This window comes from Lichenostomus cassidix, chromosome 2 (genome assembly GCF_008360975.1).
Source record: "Lichenostomus cassidix isolate B80296 chromosome 2, HeHo_3.0, whole genome shotgun sequence".
Taxonomy (NCBI): domain Eukaryota; kingdom Metazoa; phylum Chordata; class Aves; order Passeriformes; family Meliphagidae; genus Lichenostomus; species Lichenostomus cassidix.
This window is the reverse complement of record NC_139482.1, coordinates 92,751,354-92,777,458: the sequence shown is the minus strand read 5'-3', so window position 1 is coordinate 92,777,458 and position 26,105 is coordinate 92,751,354. Positions and strand designations below refer to the sequence as shown.

At 38.1% G+C, this 26,105-nt stretch overlaps 1 protein-coding gene across 6 annotated transcripts in view; it reads left to right on the top strand.

The window, feature by feature from the left end:
* The first annotated feature begins 344 nt into the window (after window positions 1–344).
* The window catches only part of ZNF236 (zinc finger protein 236), a 71,709-nt gene continuing 45,948 nt past the window's right edge, over window positions 345–26,105 (top strand). For 3 of the 6 annotated variants that reach the window (XM_085052410.1, XM_085052408.1, XM_085052407.1), the window contains exons 1-7: window positions 349–566; window positions 11,036–11,178; window positions 12,572–12,736; window positions 18,009–18,187; window positions 19,721–19,845; window positions 22,888–23,060; window positions 25,681–25,827. In XM_085052410.1, coding sequence (XP_084908536.1) covers window positions 506–566; window positions 11,036–11,178; window positions 12,572–12,736; window positions 18,009–18,187; window positions 19,721–19,845; window positions 22,888–23,060; window positions 25,681–25,827 — 993 coding nt within the window. In that variant the 5' untranslated portion in view covers window positions 349–505. Of the gene's footprint in view, window positions 567–11,035; window positions 11,179–12,571; window positions 12,737–18,008; window positions 18,188–19,720; window positions 19,846–22,887; window positions 23,061–25,680; window positions 25,828–26,105 lie in introns of all 6 variants that reach the window. The other 3 variants (XR_014850047.1, XM_085052411.1, XM_085052409.1) reach the window with 2 other exon arrangements.

The following is a 26,105-nucleotide window of genomic DNA, read 5'->3' as shown; positions in this document are numbered from 1 at the left end:
CTCTGGAGACCATCTAGTCAAACCCCGCTGCCAAGGCGAGTCAGCTACGGCAGGGGACGCAGGTACGCGCCCAGGTGGGAGCCGCAGGCAGGCGGATGCGCTGTGCCAAAGCCCGATCGGCCCCATTCGGACACCTTTCCCGGCGCCGGGCCCGCTCCTGCAGGCGCCCCGCGGGCCCCGCCCGCTGCCGCACCCGGATGTACCGACCTCCCCCCCACCGCCACCGGCCGGCGCATGCGCACCGGGGGCCGCCGCCGCCCCTCACCCGCCGTGTGCCCCCCGCCCGCCCGCCCGGCCCTGCCGTGAGTTCGCCGCTGCCCCCTCGCCCCCCTGCCCGTCCCCTCGGGGAGCGCCGGCGCCCGCCCCCCGCAGCCCGTGTGTAGGGCCGGGCCCGCCCGCTCGTCCCCGCCCCTCCGTGCCCCCGCCGCCGTTGCCAAGAGTGTGTGTGTGTGTGTGGTGTGTGTGCGTGCGCCGGGGGGGCGGGCGGGCCGGGCTGGGGGCGGCCATGCCGAGGGGGCGGCCCCCCGAGCCCGGCGGGGAGAGTGGCGAGGCCGGCGCCGAGGCAGGTAACGAGCGCGGCCGGGCGGGCGCGATGCGCGCCCGGGGGTGGGAGGCGAGAAGCCTCCGCGGGCTCCGCATATAGTCCCCGGATATGGGGGAGGAAGGCCGGGTCTATTGTGCGAGGGTACAGGCGAGAGGGCGGAGGGGAGGAGAGCAGAGCGGAGGGAGCCGGGCCCGGCCCTGCGGAATGATACCGGGCGGGCAGCGGCCGAGGGTGCCGGGCTGGCCTCGCCGCCTCCCCGCAGCCTCCCGCCGGCGCAGCGGCGGCCGCGGCCGTGATGGCCGGCGGAGGAGGGCTTCTCGGGGCTGGGCCTCCTCCTCCGTCTGCCGCGGTGCAGCGCCCGGCGCCGGGCCGGCGGGAGGGCCGCAGGAAGAGCCCGGGCCGCCTTGCGGCGGGCAGGACGGGAAGGCTCCGGCTCCTTCCGCTGCTCCTCTCCCTGCCCTCCTTCCTCCGGCCAAATTAACGAGAGCTTCAAATAAAGGATGATAAACTAATGGAAAACGAGGTTCAACTCGTCCATCTCTCTGATTTGCAAGGGGGACGTTATTTTTTAGTTTGTTGTTGTTGTTTTCATTTAAAAACACCTTTGTAATAGTTTTCCTTGTGAATATATGCATAAAAAGAGCCAAACAAAACTGGTTTTCTCTCCCAGCATGTATTAGTCTCACACTTAAATTTTAAAATTTTTGATTATGTTGATATTTGCAGAGTACTTCAGGGTAGGATTGATTTGATGGGCTGGGGTTTTTTTGGTGTTTTTTTTTTTTGACAACAGTTGGTAGCTGGTGAGTTTTATGGCTCTTTTGTGTAGTTCATTCCTGCTGATGTTACTGTGGTTCTGTGAGCAATATTGGAATAAGGCCCACAAACAGAAAATGCTGTGGTTTAGGTAGACCTGAAACGCTCATAAGTGACTTCTTCAGCACAAGCATTTAGCAGTAGGTGTTTATTTGGAATATGTATTTTTAACAGATAAAATGGAGAGATATTTCATAAAGCATTTGAATATCATGCCTATTTCAGTCATGAAAAGTGATCTAATTAGTATTTTCAGTATATATTTAGAATATTCGGTTTTCTCAGTGCTTGCAGATGAGCCCTGGCTCTGCAAGGGGAGTGTGTAGGTGAGCCTTCTGTGGAATACTTTTCTGTAGAATTGAACGGTGCTGACAGGCAAAGAAAAAGCTGTACTGTTACGTGAGGGTTGGAAGTTGAGCAAGATGTTTTCTACAATATAGAAAGCCACATGGGCCACGAGCTCCTACCAGAAGTGGTTGGGCATTTTTTTGTTGTTAGTTCTGTTGTGGCCATTGATTTCAGCTTTTGGTCACTATGTAATAAGACTATAAAGAAGGTCCTGAAGAATTTTTGCTGTTGCCAGCTTTGGAGGTAGAGGTTTTTTGGTTTATGGGGTTTTTTTGTTTGTTTTTTAAATTTGTTTAAACTAAAAGTCTGCTTAAAGATATACTTAGTTCTCTAGTAGTTTTTGAAGGGGTGTACATGTGTCACACGTGTGTGAACTCCTGTAGTAAAGGCATAATGTGTGAATGAGAATAGGGTCAGAATACAGACAAGCTGTCCAGTAAAAGCAGCCTAGTAGCTGTATTCATTTTGCTTGTAGCTGGACCTTGATCTTAGGCTGTTTCTCTGGTAAGAGTGTGTATGGCTGACAAGACTTACTGTGAGTTTCATCACATTCTGAACTTTTCACATATTTATTTCCTTAAAAAGAAATTTGCTACTTTATGAATGAAATTGTTTCTTGGAGGTGGTTTGAATGCAGACAGCAGTTGAGAATTACACTGGGGCTATCACAGGGATTCAGAGACAACTGCAAGGACTGCCCCAATAGGCAAGTTTTGTGGATTCTAGTGGTCTTGGTGCTTGAGATTTCAGCAGTTTGGAAAAGCAGCAAAGTCAGTGTTGGCAAGCATGACTTTTTTTCTGCACTTCTCTGTGACAAAAAAAGGTCATGAATGAGGAAGCTCTGGCTGAACAGGACAGCTTGAATCTGGGAAATTTATGTTCTCAGGGCATTTGGCTGTTTGTCCTGTTCAGAGACAGTCTTTGAAAACTGGTTGTGCATTTCATAGGTTTCACTTATACCAGAAGGAATTTTATTTAGAAAAGGGGTGTTTACAAAAATTAATTTCATGTCTTTTACTTAGGAAATTGCATGGGTTTAGGTTCTTTTTTTATGCGGTTCTTGGAATTCCTACAGTGCTGCTCTGCTGATGTCTTTCATGCTCTCTGTAGTTGTACAGTCTGTATGTTCATGGTAATACAGCTTTGGGAGAAAATGGAGGTGAATCAGAGTAATGTTTTATGTAGCTTCCTTTGACTTCTTTGACCACCATACATGTCAAAGACTACAACAAGTTCTTTGTTCTAGGAAAAGTAAATATGTTGGATAAAAAAGATGAACTCTAGGCAGCAATAGTCAAAATAGGATCTTGACCTCAACAGCTGGTATTCTAAAGGATCTTTTTTATTTTTTGGCATTGTAGTGTTTTCCCAAAACCATCTTGCAGGGGTTTTTTGGTTTTTTTTTTAGCTCTGTTGAACTGTTTAAATTTATCTCTGTGTATAAACTGAAACACGATAGATTCTGTCTGAGCATAGGGAAACACTTCTTCACTGTGAGGGTGACTGAGCACAGGCTTTGGTTACACAAGGGAGTTGCAAGTTTCCTTCCATAGAGAGGCCCTTTCTGTTTTTACCTGTGATGTTTGTCACTGAGTAGCAGCAACATAAATGAGCAGTTTTGACTTTTGCTATCTGATCATTTTCAAAGAGCAGAAGAATGCTTTGAACAGCAAAATGAAATATTTCAGGGTGTACTGAAGCAGTTTTAAAGTCTAGAGTGTATGTCCATTATTAAACCTGAGGGCTACTGTTAACCAAGTTTGAACTGAATTCCTTTATGAGTGCAGTTAAAAGTTGAGTATTTCATGTCTTCAGAGGGCCTGAATTGTAACAGAATTCATATACTTAGAGTGATAAATATTAAATGGACAAAGCTAAGAAACACAGAGATGACATAGCTTTAATCTGCCTCTGCAGAGCTGGCTATATTTTGTTTGCTGCCTGTCAGTCTTCTAGCAGCATTTAGAGAGTGAGTACATTGAATTAGGGGAAAGTCAGTTTAGAGGCTTTACGTTCCAATTTTGTATTCCTGAAGAAAAATGAAACTTGTACTCAGAAGTTAAGTTTTACCCAATTTTTGTTATGTAGATTATTTTAGGGTTGCATTAAGGTTTTATGTGATGACCTCTGAGAGACAAGAGAAGAATAGGTGAATGATGTCATGCAGGCAAGAATGAAGAGGTTGTGGTACTGCTTGTGTGGTGTGCACTAAATCTCTGAAATACAATAGGTGTAGGTAATTCCTTTTGAAAACATACAGGAGGAACAACTGCTCAAACTTTTCCATAGAAAAGTTAGTATTTAGGCTTTTAAGTGTGATACTATTGTTTGGTCATCTCACTGTTCTGCAGTAAAAAAATCTGCATTTATGTATGAGTGGCATGTTGGGTGATAAACTTAGATTATGCTAGCATGCTTTAATTCCACATTAGTTCCACACTGTACTTGAAATAATGTTCATGCCTTTTCACAAGTAATATATGCAGTTGAATAACTTTTGTTCTGTCTGTGTGAGAGCTTCAGCCCTTGTTCTGTCCCCTGTCCACAGCTTTCAGCCAGTTGCAGAAATTGTATTTCCTGTTGCACTTGTGCTCATGCCTTCATACCTCATTTATTCCCGTGCATTAAGTACTTCCAAATATAATTAAAATTTCTATTTGAGACCTTTCATGTCCCTCTTTTGAGTTTTATTGCTATAGTTGGATCATGTTCACTCTCTGGAAGAGGGAAGATCATGTAGTAGATTATTTAGTTCATTCAGAAGTTCCTGTTAACAGTGTAGTGGCTGTGCACTGGTAAAGGTCAGGGTTTCCATCATGAGAAATCCAAATCATATGAAAGCAAACAGCTGAAAAATGGTAGCTTGGTATATTCATATGCAGCTGCCAAAAAAAGTGTAACCCCTGTTTTGGAGTATTTAGCAATAAATATAGCAATATTTATCTGAATGTCGAATGACGCTATCGATGACGGTTAAGGAAATGCCAATTTTCAGTTGCCTGTGTAGGTTAGGATGATGTGGATGGTGTGCCTGTGTGGTAGGTTGACCTTTGCCAGCAATTAAGCACCCTCCAACCACATGCTCACTTTCTCCTGCAGTAGTGTGAGAGAAAGGATGGGAATATCAAGAGCAAGAAAATGCTTCTAGATTAAGATGAAGGCAGTGTAAGAAATAAGGGGGGAGAGAAAAAAAACCCCATAAAACAAAAAAAAAAAAGAAAACAAAAAACCCCAAACAAACAAAAAAAAACCAAAACCCAAACCATCCAAATTGCGAACCAACAAAAAAGCCCAGCCCAGTGATGCAAAGGTAAATTTGCACAGAGGTGCAGTCTGGTGCTCAGTCTGTGAGCAAAGAACACTACCGTGGAAGGTCTACCCCCAAGTTTATATTGCTGAGCATGATGGTTTATGGCTTGGAAAATTCCTTTGTGTTAGCTCCAACCTTTCTCCTACCCTCAGCCTACCCACTGTGGAGGCAAAGTGAGAAACAGAGAGGGCCTTCATGCTGTGCAGCACTGTTCAGCAATAGCTAAGCAGTGATGTTAGCAGCATTGTTTTAGCCACAAATTTGAAACACAGCACCATATGGCCTGATAGGAGAGAAGTTAACTCTATCCCAGCCAGACCCTGTGCAACCATTCGGCATCTAACTGGCTATGATGGAGCTGTTAATTCTGTGTCCTGTCAGGCTTCTCTGCAGCAGCAGTGCATCAGTGTGGCTGTACACTCTCTGGACTCATCTTTGCTTCTGAAAGGCATGCAACTAGTGTTGGCACATGCTGAGTGACTGGCCCATGTATGTCCATCCCAGCAGTGTGTTCCTGGAAGTTAAATGTCTGTACTAGTACTATTTTACACTCCTGATCAAGTGTTGACCAAAGCATAATAAAAACCCCTTGTCTCATATGAGCGAATCTTGACTGATTTCTGGATTTTGGCTCAATATGTGGACTGAGAGTTGAATCCCCTGGTCTTCCCTTTAGAAGTCAGGAGGAATGCCTACTGGTTTTGTTTGAGTGCTGAGCTAGATTTAAACTAACCTGATTCTTTCGTGATTGCAGAACTAAGCAAAATGTTTTAGTGATTCATTATCATTTGTGTTCTATGAGTTCAAGTGTAGTATGAGCAAATGTCAGTATTGCCATCCCTGTTTTGTTCTCTTGTCCTACCACTTTCTTTCCACTCATAAATTAGTAAATCGGTTTTGATAGGGTCAGACCCTTTTGTCCCTAGGCTTGCCAGCTGCCATTTAACTTCAGTGACAAGTTTTCATCCATGAATTTCACAAGCTTGAGTGTTTTATTTGCAGTGTCCTCTCAGTCGGATTCGAGGAGGTTATTAGAGATCTAATAAGGCTGTGCTGCATTCACAGCTGAATGAGTCCATCTGCGCCTTGCAGAGAGGGCTGTGGGCTGCCATGAGGCACAGGGCTGCTTACATAAGGAGGGAATGGCAGGGAGTGCTCTAATTCTGTCTTCCTCCTTCCACATTGAGTTGTCATCAGTAGCTTGTAGCAAAGAGCACCTGCTTGCTGACTCAACTCCTGAGGTCAAGTGTTGGTGAAGGCTGTATCACAGCTGACTTCAGCCTAAGTGCTTGTGCTTTTCTGTGAGGGACAATAAATTCAGGAAAGAAATTACAGGTTGTAACATTAAGAGTATTCAAGTGAGACCATCTTTAAACTGCAAGTTTGTTACCATTGATAAGTACTTTGCATATCTGATTCTGCTGGTTTTGGGCACTTTGGACAAACTGTAAGAATACAGACAAAAATAGGTTTGATGGTGCATGTTGATAAAAATATGTTTGATAGTGCATAATGATCTAAGTGCTCCCTGTTTAGGTTAATTGTATTGATACTTGACTGTCTCTCCCAAGCTGTGAAGGAATAAGGTTGATTTATGTTGCAGCTAGACTAACATGCAAATTGAAAAAAATATAGAAAGTGACAGTAGCTTCTGCACGGTTTCTATGCAGTTAATACTAATAAATACAAATGTTTGAAACTTTACTTCTGTTCAGCAAGGTTTATCATTTGTTGTAGTGTGCAGCCCTGAAAGAATCACTTGTTTTTCAGGAGGTTTGTTACTCTGATAGTCACTTTGTGTTTTTCTCTCTCTGTGTTTATGGATGTCAGTAAGAAGCTTCTCTCTAGTAAGAGCATGCCAGTTTTTCCTGTGATTATGTTGATGTTATGTGTTTAATCAGTTAATGTCTTTTTGAACTAAAACATCAAACTTTTTATTCTGTGTTGTTGGCATGAATAGCATTCTGAATGGCATTAATTCATTAACAAACAGCAGACTTGTGTTTTCATCTGCCAGAGGATACCTGGCAAGCAATACATTGCTTAATTTGTGTATATCTAATACTTGTATTTTTCTGAGAGCATAAACATCATATTGGCTATTTATGAAATGCGTGCTAATATGATAAATGATGAATTGTGTCCATCAAATGCTGTGTCAGCTATGTCAGTTTTTTTTTTTTCACTGGGATATACACAGGGAACGTTTAGAGTAGTTAAATTTTTTTTAAGTGACAAATTTCTCAGTGCCTTTAAAAGTACAGGGTTCATATCCCATTGCCAACTTAGTTAACTAGCTTTCATCTGCATGTTTTTTTGATATTCAGAAGTATTGGCCTTTAAGATCGGTTCAGTATTTTGCAGTGTTTGGCTTGTTTGATGATCCAAGCTGACGGGTCAAAAGCATTTTTTTCCTCTGATATAGAGAAAGATAATTTTATCTGTGATTTAGCTGAAATACAGTAGTGGAGGTTATTACTCTGGCTTGTTATGAAAGAGCTATCAGTGTAAATAAAGTTTTCCTTGGGATACTAATTCTTCTAATAAACACATTCTGTCAAATGGTTATTTCATTTTTTCATTGAAATGAAAGCAAATCTGAGTCATACTTCATGAGGCTGTGACACCTGCCTGAAAGTCAAAGTATGGCTCACTTGCTTGTTACTTTTTTAATTGACAGCATCTTTCCTTTTTTTACTGTCCTTCGAATTCTAAGCACAATGTAACAGCTTAGTCTTTGCTGTTCCCTAGTTGTTTGATTTCAGGAGGGTTATTTTTCTGAATACTCTCCTTGCTAGTAGAAGAGTAAGATATAAGGTCACTTTCTACATCTTTAATAAGAGGCAGTTGTGCAAATCTCTGAAATAGCCAGTATTTGGTAGGTGATAGAGAACCAGACGGTTTTAGTGACGATACGAATGAAAACAGACGTTATAGTCTCATGTCTCCCATAGGATTCTTCAGACCTAGGGTTAATGAATAAATGAGTTTTGTTTTAGTTTAAACCTGTATTAGACACCAAGCCTGCCCTTTGAGTAAAAGTGAGGCAGTTGAACATTCAGAATTCTTTCATATCCAGACTGGACTGTTTTTGTGGACATATTGGCTGTAACTACCTAGACCAGACTTCCCAATAGTTGAGCCTTTAAAGACTTCTGGAATCTAACCTAAGTTGATCTGCTGTGCCTTGTGCTTGAGGATTTCTGCACTAAGAGTAATCTGCCATGTCAAGCTGGACTTAACAGTCCAGTTGGTGATTCGAGGGTCCATTCCTGATTCCCCAATGTCTTTCCCTTACTTTTTAGCAATATTAAAGATAGGACCAAAAAACCCTGTAAGATTTGGCTTTGGAAAGAGTTACAAAGATTTTCTTTGAAAGAGTAATGCTTAAAATGTTACTGATGTAAGCAGTCCATTTTGTATATGTGTGCCTTCTGTTTCTTCTTCCATGGGATCTGAGTGCCATTGGGAAGGTGGAACAGCTTGGAGGCAGCTCAGGGTTTATGATCATCCAGGAACGGGTCTTGAGAACTTCCTGATGCTGTGACATGGGATGTGATACGTTCAAATCCTCATTTTTTGAGGTTCAGCCTATTTTTCTGTTATTTTCTGTTAAACACTTTAAGATGCATTTGTTTCCTCTCTCTGTTTATTTTAGTGGTGATCATTTCTGTCTTTTTACAGAAAAGCTGAAATACTCTCAGGTACTGCGTCAGGTGGTCTGATTTCATAGAATTACAGTAATAAAATTCTGTTGAAATATTACAAGATACTTACTTTTTCATTCTGTAATTTAACTCCCTTTTGAATTGCAGAAGAAAATTCAGTCTGTAGATTAAGCAGTATTACAGTCAACGCAGATGGGATACATATTTTAATAAAAAATTACATGGAAATATTATTGACCCAAGCCCAATGCCACTTGGCAATATTATTCAGAAACCAGTGAGCGTGTTGGGTTTTTGTTTCAAAGTGTAGAGAAGTAAGCAACTTCGATGTCAGTGCTACACTTTTGCTACTTCAATTGCTTAGACATTGTTTTTGCATACTGTCCAGTGCCTTTGATCATCAAGAGGGAATGTTTAAAGATAATAATCTCTTTGGTTCAATGAGAAGGTTTAAAAGACTTTCTAAAGTCATGGATTGGATAATTTTTCAGTTGTCAATTTAAAATGGGAGGTCAGGCCTTCATGGGGTTGAACAATTACTCCTTTTTCCAGGGGAAAGGAATACCTCATGCATTACATTTTCATATAGCCCAAGTATTGGAATAGATTTTTCTTTCACTTCTCTTGTGATGCCATTATTTACAGAAACTGATTTTGTGTCCTTTATTCTCCTCAGGCATATTTATCACAAGGAGGCCTGAAGGATTGTGTCTTGTAATTAAATCTGTGGTTTTCAGCTTATGAAGAAATGTGACCGTTTCAGGGTTGTTATTGATAGTGTCTACATGCTATGAATTTACAGTCTATTGAGGGATGCAATAAGTGTAAGTTTACATATGATAAAGATTAGTGATCTTTGCATCATTCTGTTACAGAGACATACTTGATAACTAAACCTTGCAAAACAAAACTTAATTGGGTGACTTAATCCAGAAATGGGAAGTATAAGTCCCTAGGACATTGTTTTTACTTGTGATTTCTTGCCCAGAATATATTGTGCTGAAATGTTTCCTACAGCTTCTTCAACCACAAGATTTTAAAGTTTGTTTATGAGAATTTTAGCAGGAAAAATAAAATTATCAGGACATAAGGTACTGATTTTTTTTTCCTTGTAAATGGTGTGGTGAATGAGAGAGGACTTTGAAGTGGGTGCGGTGGAGTGGAAATACTATATTAATTGTAATCTTCAATTTCCTCTGAGGAAGTGTAAACTTCTACTTGTGTTGTTGTTACTTCCTATGCCTAGTTCTTACATACATGGGGAACTGACTTAAGGAGAAACATCAGGCCTTTCATGTCTAGATAGTAGAATCAATGTTCCCTTTATTTTGTGTTCTGTTGTTGATGCAGTTTCAGTTGTGGCAGTGTTTGAAACTGAATTCTATGTATTTTTTCTCTTTAGTGACTCTAACCTGCAGCACAAGCCAACCCCTCCTGCCAGTTGCTTTTCTTAAAGTTTTTCTTGATAAAGATAACTTCCTTAGTAATACCACATCTCCTCAAATGAAAAATGTGTTTAACATCCGTGGATTGATATTTTCCTTATATCATAAAGCATTTATAGGATTGACTTCACTCATTTGAGCAGGAGGTTATAGAAGCTTGCAACTTGTATGTCAAAAGTTGTATGAATGTAGGAGTTCAAATGAAAACTGTATGGGCTTAGACTGGATCTGTTTAAAGAAAAATATATCTCTTTCTGTTGAATTACTGTGTACACACTTAGACTTGCAGTTTATTGCATCTCTCTCAACTGTTTGAAACATTGATGTTGGTATTACAACTCTGCAGGTTTTAAAATAGGTTTTAATGAAGGTTTTATAGTGCCAGAAGTTGAAGAAAGAAAAGATGTCTAAATTTTTCTTAAGGAAGGAGAGAGAGAGAGAGAGAGAAAAAGAGAAAGGAGGGAGAACAGAAAACCTGTGTAGTCAGAACTGCTGACTATCTAATTTTAAAAAACTTTTTTAGATACATGTGATGTAATAATATTAAAAGCAACCCCTGGCAGTATCTTACTCATACCTAGTGTTTTTTGCAATGTTTCATTTTGTTGGATACTTGATGGGTGTTTATGAAGCACAGAAGGAATTTATTTCAAATAACTGGGAAAAGGTGATTATTTATGTCTTTAGTGACTGGCAGTTTGAGGTGTGGACATATTCAGTTCATCCTGTGTCAGTGGAAGCAGTAATGCCTGAGATCTTCAAGATCCCTTGAAGTTAGAATGTTGGATAAATCAAATATTAGAGGAACTGGAATAATTTCTGCATCAAATGATTCTGGCTTTTACAATAAATTATAAGTAGATAAAATGTGACTTCATACAAATGTTTGTTGCTTTTTTTGTAGATGATGTTCTGACACCAAATACAGAGAACGGTAATTTTCCCTATCAAGTACCCAACTTCCATAAGTGTGAGATTTGTTTGCTGTCTTTTCCAAGAGAGACCCAGTTCCAGCGCCATATGAGGGATCATGAGCAAAATGACAAGGTATGAGTTGTAGTAGATATGAGCAGTGTGTATTGATATTTTCATATACTGTGAGGTGAAGCTAACACAGGACATCTTTCCTATTTCTTTTCAGTCACCACTAAATTTCCCACTTGGGGACCTCAGAGTTTTGTGGTGTTTCTCTTTCATGTTTTTTTGTGTTTCCTTTGAGATAGGACTGTACTTTGATGCCCTTTAACTGGATTGTTGTTTCCAGATCAGTAATTTTTAATGTTAGGCATTTACTCGGATATATAAAATATCCAGGTAGATGAGAAAATGTATGAGTTTTTAAAGTGATTCTACACATTAGCAATAAAAAGAAAATAATGCTTATATTTATTAACAGGACCTGCTAGTAAACTAATTTAGTATGTATGTATTGATCAGTAGATTAATGTCATCACTTCAGCTGCTTACAAATCAAATTGGGGAAAAATGAGAAGAATATAAATATGTGATTAAGACTGGACTCGCTTTTTAAGTTAAGCTTTTGATACAAGTAGCATCTGTAATATGAAGCATTTATTTCCCTTGCTTTCTACTTCGCCAAGCTAAAACTACTTACATGTGATAGGAAAATAATTTTATTATTTTTTAATTTAATCCATGACACAGATTAAATTTTACAAAATGTAGCACTTGGAGATAATTCGTGTATACAGAGAATGACTTCCAGAAGTTTCAGTGTTGCAAAGTTGATAAAATTAAACCCATGCTATTGCACACTTATGTAAGAGACTTTTTATCTAAAAGTGAAGGTGCTCTTAAAGAGTGAAAACTGATTGTGCAGATACCATGTGAAGAGCAGTCAGTCCTAGTATAAACTCAATGTTTTGCTGTTTTGACTATTAATTTTACTTAAAGAGATTTCATGGAATCACAGAATATGCTGAGTTGAAAGGTCAGGACAACCCAAAATCACACCATGTGCCTGAGAGCATTGTCCAAATGCTCCTTGAAATCTGTCAGGCCTGGTGCTGTGGCCACTTCCCTGGGGAGTCTGTTCTGCTGCCCAACCACCCTCTGGGTGAATCATGATCACAGTTAAAGTAGGAAAATATATTTCTGTCTCTTGCTTATTCTTCTCTCCTACCAACTTGACTCTTCTCAGACAGTCTCAGTTTTAAGTCTCTGGTTTCCTTAGCTCCCCTGCTTTCTTTCCCTTTGTGCTCATGTAATGTTGTCTGTGTATTTTCTGTAGTGAGATGCGAAGAAGAAAAAGTAATTAACACTGGTATTATTAAGCATGATTATCCTGTGTCAGTACTTGAATTGATCTTGTTTTTGATGTTTAACATGTTGATTTGTATGGTTACATGTGTCATTCAAGGGATATGTAGCTTATGGGAAGACTGAATTTTGTCTTTATTTTTGTGATTTTAACAAACAGCCTCACCGGTGTGACCAGTGTCCGATGTCATTTAATGTTGAATTCAACTTGACACTTCACAAATGCACTCACAATGGCGAGGATCCTACGTGTCCTGTGTGCAACAAGAAATTCTCCAGAGTAGCGAGTCTGAAAGCACATATAATGCTACATGAGAAAGAGGAGGTAATTAATTAAACTTTATAACTTAATTTTGAAAAGACATGTCATAGTGGTTGTATTTAATCCCTTACCTGTATGCTTAAAATTGGAGAATTGAATAAATTATTTTATTCAGAAGAAATATAAAACTTTAAGTGGGGGGTCTGTTTAAATGTTAATTACAGAAATTAATATCCTGATTAGAAGTGTTCCCATTGTGTCTTTATTAACAAAGAGAATCTGTGCATGTTTGACAGATATCATATCTTACTATGTATATAAACATTAACTGATAGGTTATTTACACATACTTTTATTTTGAAGATACTTCTGTGCCTTAATCTACATTGATAAGCCCACACATAATAAATAATGTGTGATCATGTCTGATGGCAGATGTCATGGTGAGGCACTCTCACCATCCATAGAAATAGCTGAAGCTGTTCCCTTATCTACAGCTCCCACCTCTGTTTTTGAGTGGTTGTTTTGCTTGAGAGTACTTCTTGTTCCTTCCCCTCTCACAATTTCATTTTCCATTTTGATAGAGTGGTGGTTAAATTCTTAGCAAACAGTTAATACATACTGGTGTGTTTTGCACAGTTTATAGTCATTACTGCATTACTACAATTGCCAGAGTTGATTGCACTGCCCGAAATACTAAGTTTTCAATCATGTAATTGCCTCTTCCTCCTGTTAAGGCTTTTTTAAAATTGCACTTTGTATTGGAGAATTGGAGCTGAATCAAGAATGCACTTTCATTGTCAGACTTCTAATCATAAATGTAACAGTGGTATGTTTCTCTATGCCAATTGCCGACAGCTTACAGCAGTTTTGACCTATAAGTTTGGGATAATAGGACACTTTGCCCTCTTCCCTAAACCAGATGCAGGGCATGCCATCTGTAGAGACTGTATTTCTTCTTTAATCATATTTTAGTTCATGTTGTGTCATGTGCACAGCCAAGTAGGCAGCCAAGCTAAGTGGACTTCAGTACAACTTCGTTGCATATTAATGTATCTATAATGATAAATGGCTTAATGGGTATTATTAAGGAAACTTTATTTATTAATTGCTGTAGAAGCAGCGGCCTGCTGCAGCCATCTCAAGAGCTCAGTGTAGAAGCTGCAGTCATCCTCACCTTGATAAGCAGCTCTGTTCTCCTGGGAAAGCACATACAAAAGGAGTGAGCCTAGCCATGAACACCTGTGTGTGATGCCCTTCTTACTACCCAGAATGCTGGGTGGGAATTGTGCTTGGGTGAATGACTGATAAGGGCAGAAATGTCTGCTCTACTTGGTTCTTGGTTTGGTGTAGGCTGTTTTGTCTCTCCTGCTGGGCTTTCCCAAAACTTTCCCTAAACTTTCCCACAGAAGAAACATATAAATACTGAAGTGTGTGTAATAAAGATGGATCCTGCTAGAAGAAGCAATGGTCTCTGTTGTTTTTCCAAGCTGCTGCAAAGCTAAAAAATCAGAATAAGGAAACTAAGCATCAAGAAAAACACCTGAGGGTGGTTTTTGGTATTTGTTTCTACCACTAAGTGATTTTTCATGCACTTCAGCAGCTCTGATTTTGTTGTTTTGGTGCAGATGTCAGAAGAATAGGCTGTGTTATGCCTTCCAATCTGAAATTCAATCTGCAGCTTGAAAATTAAATCTATCAAAATGTGAACACATTTCAATTGCTAATGAATGTGTTTCTTAAAATGCCCAGTAGTTTTGTGATAAAACTGAGATGAATGTAACAATTAATTCACAGAAAACTGCAGGAATAACTTTCATAGTAGTTATGCGCAGGACCTGTAGGAGAGCTGGAATTTGAACTTGAAGCAGAGGGTATTATTGGTGATGGCACTCACTGTCATTGAGGAATTTTCCACTGTGTGCAGGATAACAAATTATCCCTCCTGTTTGCTCTTCTTCCTTTTGCTGTTAGAGGGGTTAAAAATCTGAAATCGGAGCAGAGGTGCAAATGGGGAAATACACTGGGGACATGCATAGCAGTTAAGGAGATGGCTTCACAAACTGAAATTTGGGGAACTTCACCCTTGTTTTGTGTTCCATCAGGCAGCTTTATCTACATATGAATGCAGATGGGAAAGAACAAGAAATTAAGAGTGATTAGCTTATGGAGTGCTCCAGTGAGATTTGGGAGAATGGGTCTTTCTCTAAAACTTGAATTTTTGTGATTGATGGCTTCTGTGAGAGGTTCTGGAAGGAATTTTATAGGCTATTGATACTGAGCCTGCAAGAGACTATTTTCTCCTCACATTCTTTGGTGATTTGTTGTGATAAACTGCTGTGAGGGAAAAACTTCACGTTTGAAATTCCTCACTAGTATGGGGTAGCTTTCTCTTGAGAACTCATACAGAACAAATACGCCCCATCTTCTAGAGGATTCTTGATTTTGTCCATTTCCTCTGTGGAAATGTTCAGTGGTTTTCACTGCTATATTTTGCCCTGGCAAGACATAAATGCTAAATGAAAAACTGAGCAAAAAATTATTTATTGCATTAGAACTGCTACTATGTCTTCTTTTTCCATGAACATGAGGGGTTTTTGGGCTTTAGGAAAACCTTAATATGTTGAAAAAATTAAAACTGATATTTGGTGGATATATAGTGAAATTACCTTCATTATAAAATACCTTCACTGTATATTATCCTCTTGGTTTGTTTTTTTGTGTTTCAGTTTGTGTGATGTTGGGGTTTTGTTTGGTTTGTGGTTTGTTGTTTCTTTTTTTAATATTCACTGTATTTTATTTGTCCTGTCTGATAATTTGTGAGCAATGATATTTTCAGAAGCGCAGATTAAAATTCTTTACATATGCCAGGTGTCATAGATACTAAACAGGTGAAGAACATGAATTCCAAAGTGTTCTTCAGATGTTGCATCTGGTAAGATAGGGAGAGCTAATATAGGCAGAATCCAGAGTAGAGTAGAGCATTAAAATTTTTTTTCTGAGTCTGGGAATTTTGCAAATGATCAGCCCCTTTTGTTCAGTGTTAGAATGTGGGGTTCACATTCACCATAGTGAGGTTACAGTTCTGTGTGTGGTGGTGAAGTTTTTTGCTTGCTTGGGAAGCAAAAACATAAATCTGGAACTGATGCCTTAAATGCTGATAAAAATTTGAGACACAGACACACAGTATAGGAAAAGGGTATTACCTTGGTTTAATAGGATTCCAGGTGCACCACAATGACTGAAGCCCCGACGATATCCCCCGTATACAATTTATGGACCCCCTAGATTAGCATACTTATCTAAAAGTCTCCAATGAGAAGTCTAACAAATGAAGTAATTGCCCCCTTATTGAAATTACCTCTCCCCAAAAAGGTTACACTTAGTTTACAAAAACATCTTAGTGATGGGGCTCTGTTCAAGGTTGGTGCTTCATGTTCTTGAGATTGTGGGGATGTTTCGTCTTCTCCAAAGAATTTTGAGCAGGGCAAGTGTACAAGGGTTATAAACATGTAAAGTTGAGATACAGGGAGTAAAAAGTACAGGAATGGGGAAGGGTAAAAGGATATATAAAAAGAGTGTAAAAGTATAATGGAAAAAGATCAAAAAACCCATCAGGCATCAGTACTGCCTATAGCAGAGTCTGTTTGGTGTGATACATTGCTGGTTTTTTGTAGCTTTTCTGCTTACCATGATCTTGGTTTCCTACAGCAGATTCTGCAGTACTGGATAGAGTCAGAAAGAGTTTCATTGTCTCAAATGCTTGATCTTAGGCTGTTTTTTTGTGGAAGTTGCTTAGTAGGATATGTACATCAGCTGAACATGATACATATGCATGTCTGAAAAATGCTGAGAAGCCATTCAAAATCTCACTGTTTTGAGGTTCATGAGCTTGGTATACCAATTGTAAGCTTCCCTTCATAAAATTTTCCCCCATTTTTAGAAAGGATCATCATAAACTAAATTTGTTGTGTAAGAACAATAGATGCCCATAAGAGGTATTTGTACTCAGATTTGAGTGTATGTCCTAGAAAAAAAGTGTTAGTTGTTTATCGTCCCACACTGTAACTTGAGTCCAGTAATGACATCTAGGTTAGATTAAAAAAGTAATTTTTGAGTTGGTAATTAACTTCATTAAAGGACTTCATCTTTTTAAGCTTTTGTGTGGAAATATCTGGTGATACTGCAGAATTTTTGGTTTTTTAGACTTAAAGAACAGATTTATTGTCAAAACAGTCTAAAAATAATATTGCATACCTGTGTTCCTCCAGATAAAAACATTTTTGTCAATATCCTTGTTGAAATGAACATTGTTGTTTTCTGTTGTTTGTTTTTATTTTTCTTGTTGATCATAAAGGGAGAGGAAAAAAGGGGGGAAGGATAAAAAAACATTGCAATTTGCAGTGACAATCACAATTACTGAAAAATGAGCTGATAAAAAAACTGTCTGAAGTTACTTATGCACACCAGTGAAAAACATTTAATGGAGATGGGTATTTTTAGACATTTGAGATTAGCTCTCAGCTTAGGTTTTCTAAAATAAAGATAGACTGACAAAATTAATTAATTCAAAAAGCAAAAGGAAGTCACATAAATGCAGAGCTTTTAATTTTCACTTAAACAATATTTGACTTTTATCCTTACTTTGAATTTCAGAGAAATGGCAACACTTTTGCGTTAAACACTAGAAGTGTAATTTCCATTCTAGATGACATGGAATACTAATATAACTAAAAAATGGTGTGTTTAACACTGCTGTAAAATTAACAGGTTGAAGAGGTATCTGTTAGAAACATGTGTCCCTCTTTATTTCTGTAATCTTTCTGTCAAGATAGCTTAAAAAAAGTCAGTGCCAGCTGTGGTGGGATTGCTGTTTAAAAGTGGCAGTCGATATAATTTTAACCAGTAAAAGTGTGAAATCCCTGAATCTACAGTTAATACACATTTGGTTAGAAAGTAATGGTTGTTACAGATGTTTCTGTAGACCACAAAGTAATGGTACTGAGATGAGTTTCTGTGTGTGTCTTCAACCAGCCCACCAAGGAAATAGGGAGTGCTAATAATGGTACTGAGCTGCTCATTTCTGCTGCCATATGAACTTTTTCAGAACTCAGGTTTAGGGGAGTTTCTTAAAATATAAATATTAATATAACCTTGCAGTGATTATTGTACATGATTTATATTACAGGGCTCATAAACTTCCCTTGATTGTAAACTTTTCTTGCTGCTTGCTTCCAGCTGCCAATGTCCATAGAAGGATAAGTTAATCTACTTGAGCAAAGCTTGTGCTTGTGTACTGCTGTTTTGAAAAATCAGTCTCTATTATCTCTTTCAGAACCTTATCTGTTCAGAGTGTGGAGATGAATTCACTTTACAGAGTCAGCTGTCCATACACATGGAAGAACATCGTCAGGAATTGGCAGGCAGTAGGATCCACAGCTGCAAGTCTTGCAAAAAAGAATTTGAAACTTCCTCACAGCTAAAGGAGCATATGAAAACTCACTATAAAATAAGGTGACAATCATGGGATTGTAACAAAATGAGCAGATGTTACTTTTATGGTGATAGCTGGGAAAAGCAGAAGTAATATTTCCAGTCAGCAAAGTACCATGATTTATGCAGATCATTTCTTTTCTTTGGTATGCTATTCTAAAATGACACTTGCTTTTTAAAACCTTGCTAAAGTGGGTGGTTATTTTTGGAGGCCTTTTTTTCCCCCGTTTTCATATTTAGGCACACATACTAAGCATAGTTCATCTGCTAGCTATTTGTAAACATGGGTTACGTTTTTCTGATGCTAAGTGGTTTTTGAAGTGTGATAATGATTTTAAGGGCCAATAGCAGTACATTGAAGCAAATGTATATGAATTTTACATAGCATTTTTTATAATGACAAAAGTTCTTATGCTTGCTCTCTGCAAAAACATAAGTTGTTCATTGCTGTTTAATCATCTTTCCCAAGAGGTCCTCATCACAACCTCCCATGAGTTTCTTGTAAATCTGAAAATGCACAAAATGAATGGAAAAAAAGAGGCCTGATAAATGCTGTTCTTATTTTGAGTGAATATTTGTTCTGTCCTTTATTTCAGCTCTCTAGTTTAGCTTTAGTTTTAGCAAGGTAAGAATTACTTTAGGTTAGAAGGAGTAAAAACTCCTCCTGGTTTCCTTTATGTATTAAGAAACCCTGAAGTTTTGACAGGTGATCTCTTTTTTCATCTTTACTGTTTCTATAAACAACTGATGGAGGAAATTATGTATTTTAAAGCAATAAATGGTATCTATTTCCAATTGTTTTTATTAGAAGGTAATACAGATTATAAGATCTTAATAGTTGTGTTGCAGGAGGTTGTAAATTTCGATCTGCAAAAAGAAATTTGAGGGTTAGAAGTATCAGATTGGGTTTATATTGCATTATATAAATGTATTGCCTACAAAAAACGTTCTTCTTGTGATCGACTCCTGTGTAGAGATGTAAGGATGAATAAATTAGTTAGTTTGATTTGTAGAGAAATTAATTTTGGGAATTTATATGCTCTGTTTTTGTGGTTCTGTGGAGAGTGTGATTTGTATTTGGGGGCCAGTGGTGAATATTTGGGTTGTTAAATTTTAACTTGCTCTTGCTAGACTTCAGCAAGTGCATTGGTACTCTAGGTCATGAGATTTGCGTATTGTAGTTAAGAATGAAGGACTTGCTGAGTTCAGGCAAAAGAAGTAGAGTTGCACAGAGTTGAAAGTTCCTACCAAACTATTTGTGAAGTTACTGTGTATTTCTGGTAGAATTTACCCAGAAAATGTCTGTAGAGAGCTTCTAAGATGTATTGAATTTTTACTACAGAAATAATTAAAATTCTTGGTGCACTGAGAAAAGAGCTGTTCCTGTTGTTATTTCAGTGTCACTATAGAGTTTGGTTTTTCACTGTTGCAGCTGATACTATGTTTACACTGTGATACTAAGTTTACACTGAGTTAAAAATGATGGGGCAAAATAAGCTGCTTCAAAATAACATTTCGTATTAAAATTTTTTCTTTTTTTTTTCTTAATCACAGGGTATCAAGTACCAGATCTTACAACAGAAACATTGACAGAAGTGGGTTTACCTATTCCTGTCCTCACTGTGGAAAAACGTTCCAGAAACCAAGTCAGTTAACACGACATATTAGAATACACACAGGTGAGGCTGTGGAAGTACTTATTTTAATTTTTTTTTTTGTTTTACAAGAATCGGTTAACCTCTGAAATGCTATATATTCATTCTCCCTTTTTGAACTTGAAATATTATTAATACATTTGGATCGTTAGATGCAGTTACCTGTTGGTTTTATGTAAACTTTATGTAATTCCATGACTTAGGAAATTTATATGCTTTTAAAATTTCCAGATTTACACAATTAGAAACAATTAGAAATTTTAAAATACTCTTTAGATTTCATTTGTTACCAAATATCAGTTTTGGTACTTAGAGTTTCAGTGGGCGCTAAAATGAGAATCCCTAGATAAGGGCCAGTCATCTACTTTAAATTAGATCTTTCATACTCTAGAAGGCAGGTTCTAAAATTTACAATTGCAAAAAGAGCAAAAGAATTAGTAATACTAACAAAGTAGAGGTCTTGCATTTGTTTAAATTGATTTATTTAAACTTAAAAAGTAATCTTCAGAGGTTATAAGCCTAGGTTGCAAATTTAATAATTGAAGAAGTGCAGGTGACTATTCAAATTTGCAGAATGAATGGGAAATGTTTTTTGCTAAATTGCTGTCATGAGTATTTGCTTGTTTAACCCTTAAGCAATTGAAATAAGTGGAAAATGCCAAGCATAAAGTAATATAGAATTTTTTTAAGTGTACAGATGACTGTAAGAGAGTAGTTCTTATATTTTAACCAGGTGTACATTTTGTAGCAGGAGTTTGGCTTTAAACAAAGCCTTCATTGAAGATGTTCCAGTGATGTGCAATATGTATATATTTTTCATACATATTGAATAAATTCCTATTTGTGTAGTTTTTAGCTAATTTAAGTTTTCATTTATGTAGGTGTGCAGTGTTGTTTGTTATATCAGTCAGTGCAGTATGTTCAGACACAAGAATGGCCTTGTTTACTGAGAGAAATCAAAATAATGTGTGACACTTAAGAATCTTCTGAAGTTTTACAGATCTAGTTATAGAAAAGTAACACAAGAGGTCACCCTTGTACCTGCTTTAAAACAATTGTTTGAAAGTAATGTCTGAAAAAAGGTCAATGAAAATTAACTTCAGTGTTGTAGATTCTTGACTCTTTAACATATCAGCTTCTATCAGAATTAAAATAAGATTATAGTTGGCGAGGAAGCTTTTTTAAAGCTTCAAAAAGTTCAAGGGCATGTCTAGTTCTTTTGAATACTAAAAAGACAGTTGTCTGTTGGGAAACAAGAGACAGAAAGTTCAGTCCCAATCTGCGCATGACAGGAGGTCATTTTAAGTTCCAAATAGCTTGCAAATGCTCATTTAATTTGTGAAGTATGTTAGTACTCTAAATCTGCAGACAATCTGTCTGGCATTCAGCTGTTTGAGGTACTGTAAACATGTAGAAAAGAACAGCTCTGCTTTAAAGAATTTGGAATGCCCAAGTCTTTAATTGTTAAAATAGCATGTCTGTGCACAATGTGCAGCATTACATTAGCCTCTTAATTGCAATACTTTGTTTGTTCATAGCTAGTCATTTAAAGCACTTACACCCTTTTGGGAAAAAACATCAAGTCTCAGGGACTGTAATTCTCATATTAATAACTAAGTAATGAAACCCTCATTCCCTCTCTCAACTCTGTATTTTATTAAGTTAGAGAGAAATACAGAAATTTCACATTTCCACAATAAAATTCAAGATTTAGTTTTTAGAATGAGATTTACTTATATAGGCAAACTTAACCTGAAGCAATACTTCTATGTGTCCACCAGCAGGTCTTACTGGAAGCTGTTTTTTACCTATGAAAGCCCAATAGGAATTCTGTATTTCCAGTGTTCTTTGTTTTAATCTCTGTTTTAAAAGATACTGTTAAAATCTGCAGTCCTTTAAGCATCTTCAAAACCCATAAGCAGCAGAACAGAAGATACACATTCCTTCAGTGACTTATATGCTTGTAATCTATTTTGGAAAAAGAGCTGCTTTTGCTTCAGACAATGTGAATTTAATTAGGAATTAGTAAGTTTAAAGTAGATGTAATTACAGCTGTAAAATTAGAAATCTTACAAAAATATTTGTTAAAATTGATTTAATGTGCACATGGCAGTACATACTGGTGTAGCAGACATAACATAGTGTGTGCTTATACTGGTTTTGGCTATAGAAATGTGCAAAGGCAACGTGTTAACTATTTTCAAGGTCTCAGAGTTACCACAGCTGAACTATTTCACTAAAAGAAAAAAAGAGTACTACTAAGTTCATAGCGGAGGTTTCCAGGAGTTAATTAGGACACATGGTTGTAACAAACTGAAGTTTATTCTTAGTGTGTTTAATATGTAGCTTTGTAGTCTGTAATCTTTGTAATCTGTAATCAATATGAACATTTAAGTTTTTTAAATTATTTTCCGAGCAGAACTGTCCAAAACAATGTTTCATTGCCTATTTTCAGTAGGTGGTTGCAAAGAGTGAATGACTGTTAATATTTATTGGGGAGGAGGAACCATACACCATCTTTTGCTGTGTTGCTGTAAGACTTTTTGATTTTAAATTAGATAAATGGTTAAATTTTTTACTTTTAATTATTTATTACTGTCCATTTGCTCTCTGTGCCTGTTTGTTTCTTTGCAGGTATATGCACTTTATAGGATTTGGTGTAAAACGTATGTGGGTTTTGTTTATCTTTTCCCCTTTGTTTTTTTTTTTTTTTCCTCCAATGACATTGCATAGCAACTTCTGAGATCTTCCAAACCACAAGTTAAAGGAAGCTGTTTTAAATAATTGCTTCATGTATATTTCCTTTACTTTACCCATTTCAACTGATAATCATCAGCCAGGTCGCAAAACTTTTTCACAAGGCTGCATTTTCATCAGAGTAGGTGCTGAGGTTGGTGGTCAAGGTAAACAATTTCATTAGCAAAACCTCCTAATAACATATATAATAACGTGTGTATTTTATTTTAACTGATGCAATTTTTTGTTTAGATACAGGAAACTGCTGACATTTACTTAAAACTCCTTACTCTTCCTCCTCTTCCTCCTCGTGCTGTTGTTTCCTTGCAGGTGAAAGACCTTTCAAGTGCAGCGAGTGTGGGAAAGCCTTTAACCAGAAGGGGGCTCTGCAGACCCATATGATTAAGCACACGGGGGAGAAGCCCCACGCCTGTGCCTTCTGTCCCGCTGCCTTTTCCCAGAAAGGCAACCTGCAGTCACACATACAGCGAGTTCACTCCGAGGTAAATGCAGTTATTCATCTAGTCCTGGGTGCTAACGTGCATCCTGACAGCTTTGCTATTCCCACGTGCTCCAGCCAGTATAGATTTACTGCTCTAGTATGGATTCTGGTTTGCTGCTTTTACCTGTGAGCTTTCCTTAGTTTGATCTGAGTAAATATATGCTTAGGAGAAGTAGCAGAACCTTCATTTGTCATTGTCTTTTCAGTGCAGGGGTAGATTAATAAATAATGGGTTTAGGTGTACAAAAATGTACCTGTGTCAGTCCTGAGAAAACAAGGGCTAGAATCAGATGAAAGTGTGCCAAAAGCAGCAAAGCAGAAAATGTGGAAAAATTCCAAGGCCAAACAGCAACCCACTAATTCCATTGTAGAACATACTTGCTGTTTGTCTTTGAAGTGTATGGTCTTGCAGCATTTTTCAGAGGTCTTTTGGTTACAGGTAGAAGAAAAGTCCAGAGTAAGATTAAAGAAAAGGTTTCAGACCCCTTTACGTCTGGCTTTTTCCCCTCTTTTTAAAAGACAGTTTTTAAAATTCAGAAGGTACTGCTGTGATGAAGTAGTACAATCTTCTGAGCAACATGAGGTATGCAAATTTGTTTGGTAATTTCCTTGCAGACTTTAGTGATTTGTGGTTAGGAATACCCACAGAAGGAGACCTAATTTTGTTTTGGAACTTATGAAGTGATAGAGGTAGTGCTTTTTGCTTCATTTTTTTCCTGTGTGCAGAATATCATCTTTGTTCACACTCTTCCCCTAACTCTGAGATTTGCATTCTTGTTTTCCACTCTTGTGTTACAATGGTAGATACTACTTAAGGGTCCTTTTAAATTCTTACTTTTAGGATATGCCTTAGTATATGGATATATCTTAATAGTTCGTAATACACTTAATTATATTAAATCATACAGCTTCGAGTACTGCATCCAGTTTGGGCTACTTAGTTCAGGAAGGATGTTGAGGTCCTGGAGCATGTCCAGAGAAGGGCAGTGAAGCTGGTGAAGAGTCTGGAACCCAAATTCTGTGAGGAGCAGCTGAGGGAGCTGGGGTTGTTTAGCCTGGAGAAGAGGAGGTTCAGGGTGGACCATATCACTCTCCACAGCCACCTGAAAGGAGGTTGTAGCCAGGTGTGGGTCAGCCTCTTCTCCCAGGTAGTCAGTGACAGGATGAGAGGACACAGTCTTAAGCTATGGCAGGGGAGGTTTAGGCTGGACATCTGGAGGAACTTCTTCATGAAAGCATGATTAGATATTGGAACAGGCTGCCCTGGGAGGTTGTGGAGTCACTGTTCCTGGAGGTGTTAAAAAAGGACTGGACTTGGCACTCGGTGCTGTGGTCTAGTTGACATGGTGGTGTTGGGTCATAGGTTGGACTTGAGGACCTCAGAGGTGTTTTCCAGCCATTATGATTATGTGATTCTCTGACTTTGTGTGACTAGTTACTGTCACAGTTAACAGCTGTCTATATGTGATAGCTTTGGCTACCTAAAAAATGGACCAACATTGATTTCATAGTTTAAATTGACTTTTTTCAATATTAGTTAGGGAAAAAGTAAAAAATATTTTTTGCTTTTTTCTCTGTTACTCTTTCTGTAAGATACAAGCTGTGGGATAAGCTACTTTAAATAAATGCTACCTCTTGATCACATCCTATGCTGTGTTCTGCAGTCCTGAGCCTACATTTGAGTTAGTGCTTTGGAAAACTCGTTAATTTTATTTCTTTCTTGCCATTGCTGTGTTTTCTTCAAGACTGCATGAAACTCTGTAAATTCTTTGTTTTATTCTGAGGCAGTTACTAAGTAACATTGCAGCTGATAATGAATTTCAGGTTGATTCTCATTCCTAAAGCACTGCTTAGTTGTAGCATATTTTATTACTTAATATCTCTTTTTGAAGGTCGTCTTGGCAGTTTAGTGGCACAAAGTACAGACTACCAATGCTATATTGCAAGTACTGCAGTATGTTTTCTTTTGAATACCTTAGTGCTCTCTGCATATTGCAAGTAGTACACTGGGTATTACTGCTGTGTGAAGGACTGAGGAGGGAAAGTGAGGATGGTTGGAATCTACAAATTTACCTACTTTAATTACCTTAACCCATTGATCTAAAAGTCTCAAACAAGTGGCTGCTGATGACTTTCTCAGTCTGTGTCCAAGTTCAGTTCGAACTAGACATTAAACTTCCCTGCCCTTCATGGTGTTGGTTTTGTCTGCATTTTTTTAATCTCATACTTCCAAACTTCTGTTTATATTATGCATGATATTTCATCTTCAGGCACATCTTAATTAGTAAAGTTGCATTTCAGTTTTGCTTTTAAGTGGGGAATGGTAGGAAATGGTGAAGAGGGAATAGTCTGAGGCCTTATTTGCCAGAGGACATTTATTTTGCTGTCTGGTGCTTCACAACGTTGAGAAGGGGTAATAGGCACTTACTGTCATGCACGTGGATTATAGTTGATTTATATCCAGGAGGTACCAGCCTGATTTCATAACTGGGTATTGGTAACTTGAAAAAATAAACAATTTTAGTTCTCATAATCCCATAGTATACTTGGTATGCAGAAAAATAATGAAAAACATAATGGTTGGTAGATGTAGGGAAAATTTACTGGATTCTTTCTTTAAGGTGAAGAATGGCCCTACATACAACTGTACAGAATGTAGCTGTGTCTTCAAAAGCTTGGGTAGTTTAAATACACATATCAGCAAGATGCACATGGGTGGTCCACAGAATTCTGCAAGTGCTTCAACAGATGTATCTCACGTTACAGCGGTAAGCTTTGCTTGGTGTATTGTGAAAATGTCTTTGACAGTTTAGTTAGGTCTATATCTTAATTCCAGTAATTCTTCAGATAGGTTAGAACTTCTACACCTGTAGACCTGTCTTTTGTCTTTTTCAAGTTTTGTGTGATTTTTGGTGTTAATTCGCAGGATTAAATATTGGGAGAATGAAAATTGGTCAAGTATATGCAAAAAAGTATTTACAATTTGAGGGTTTGATTGAAAATATAGCTGTTAAGTTGTACAACTAAGTAAAATATGATTCTTTTT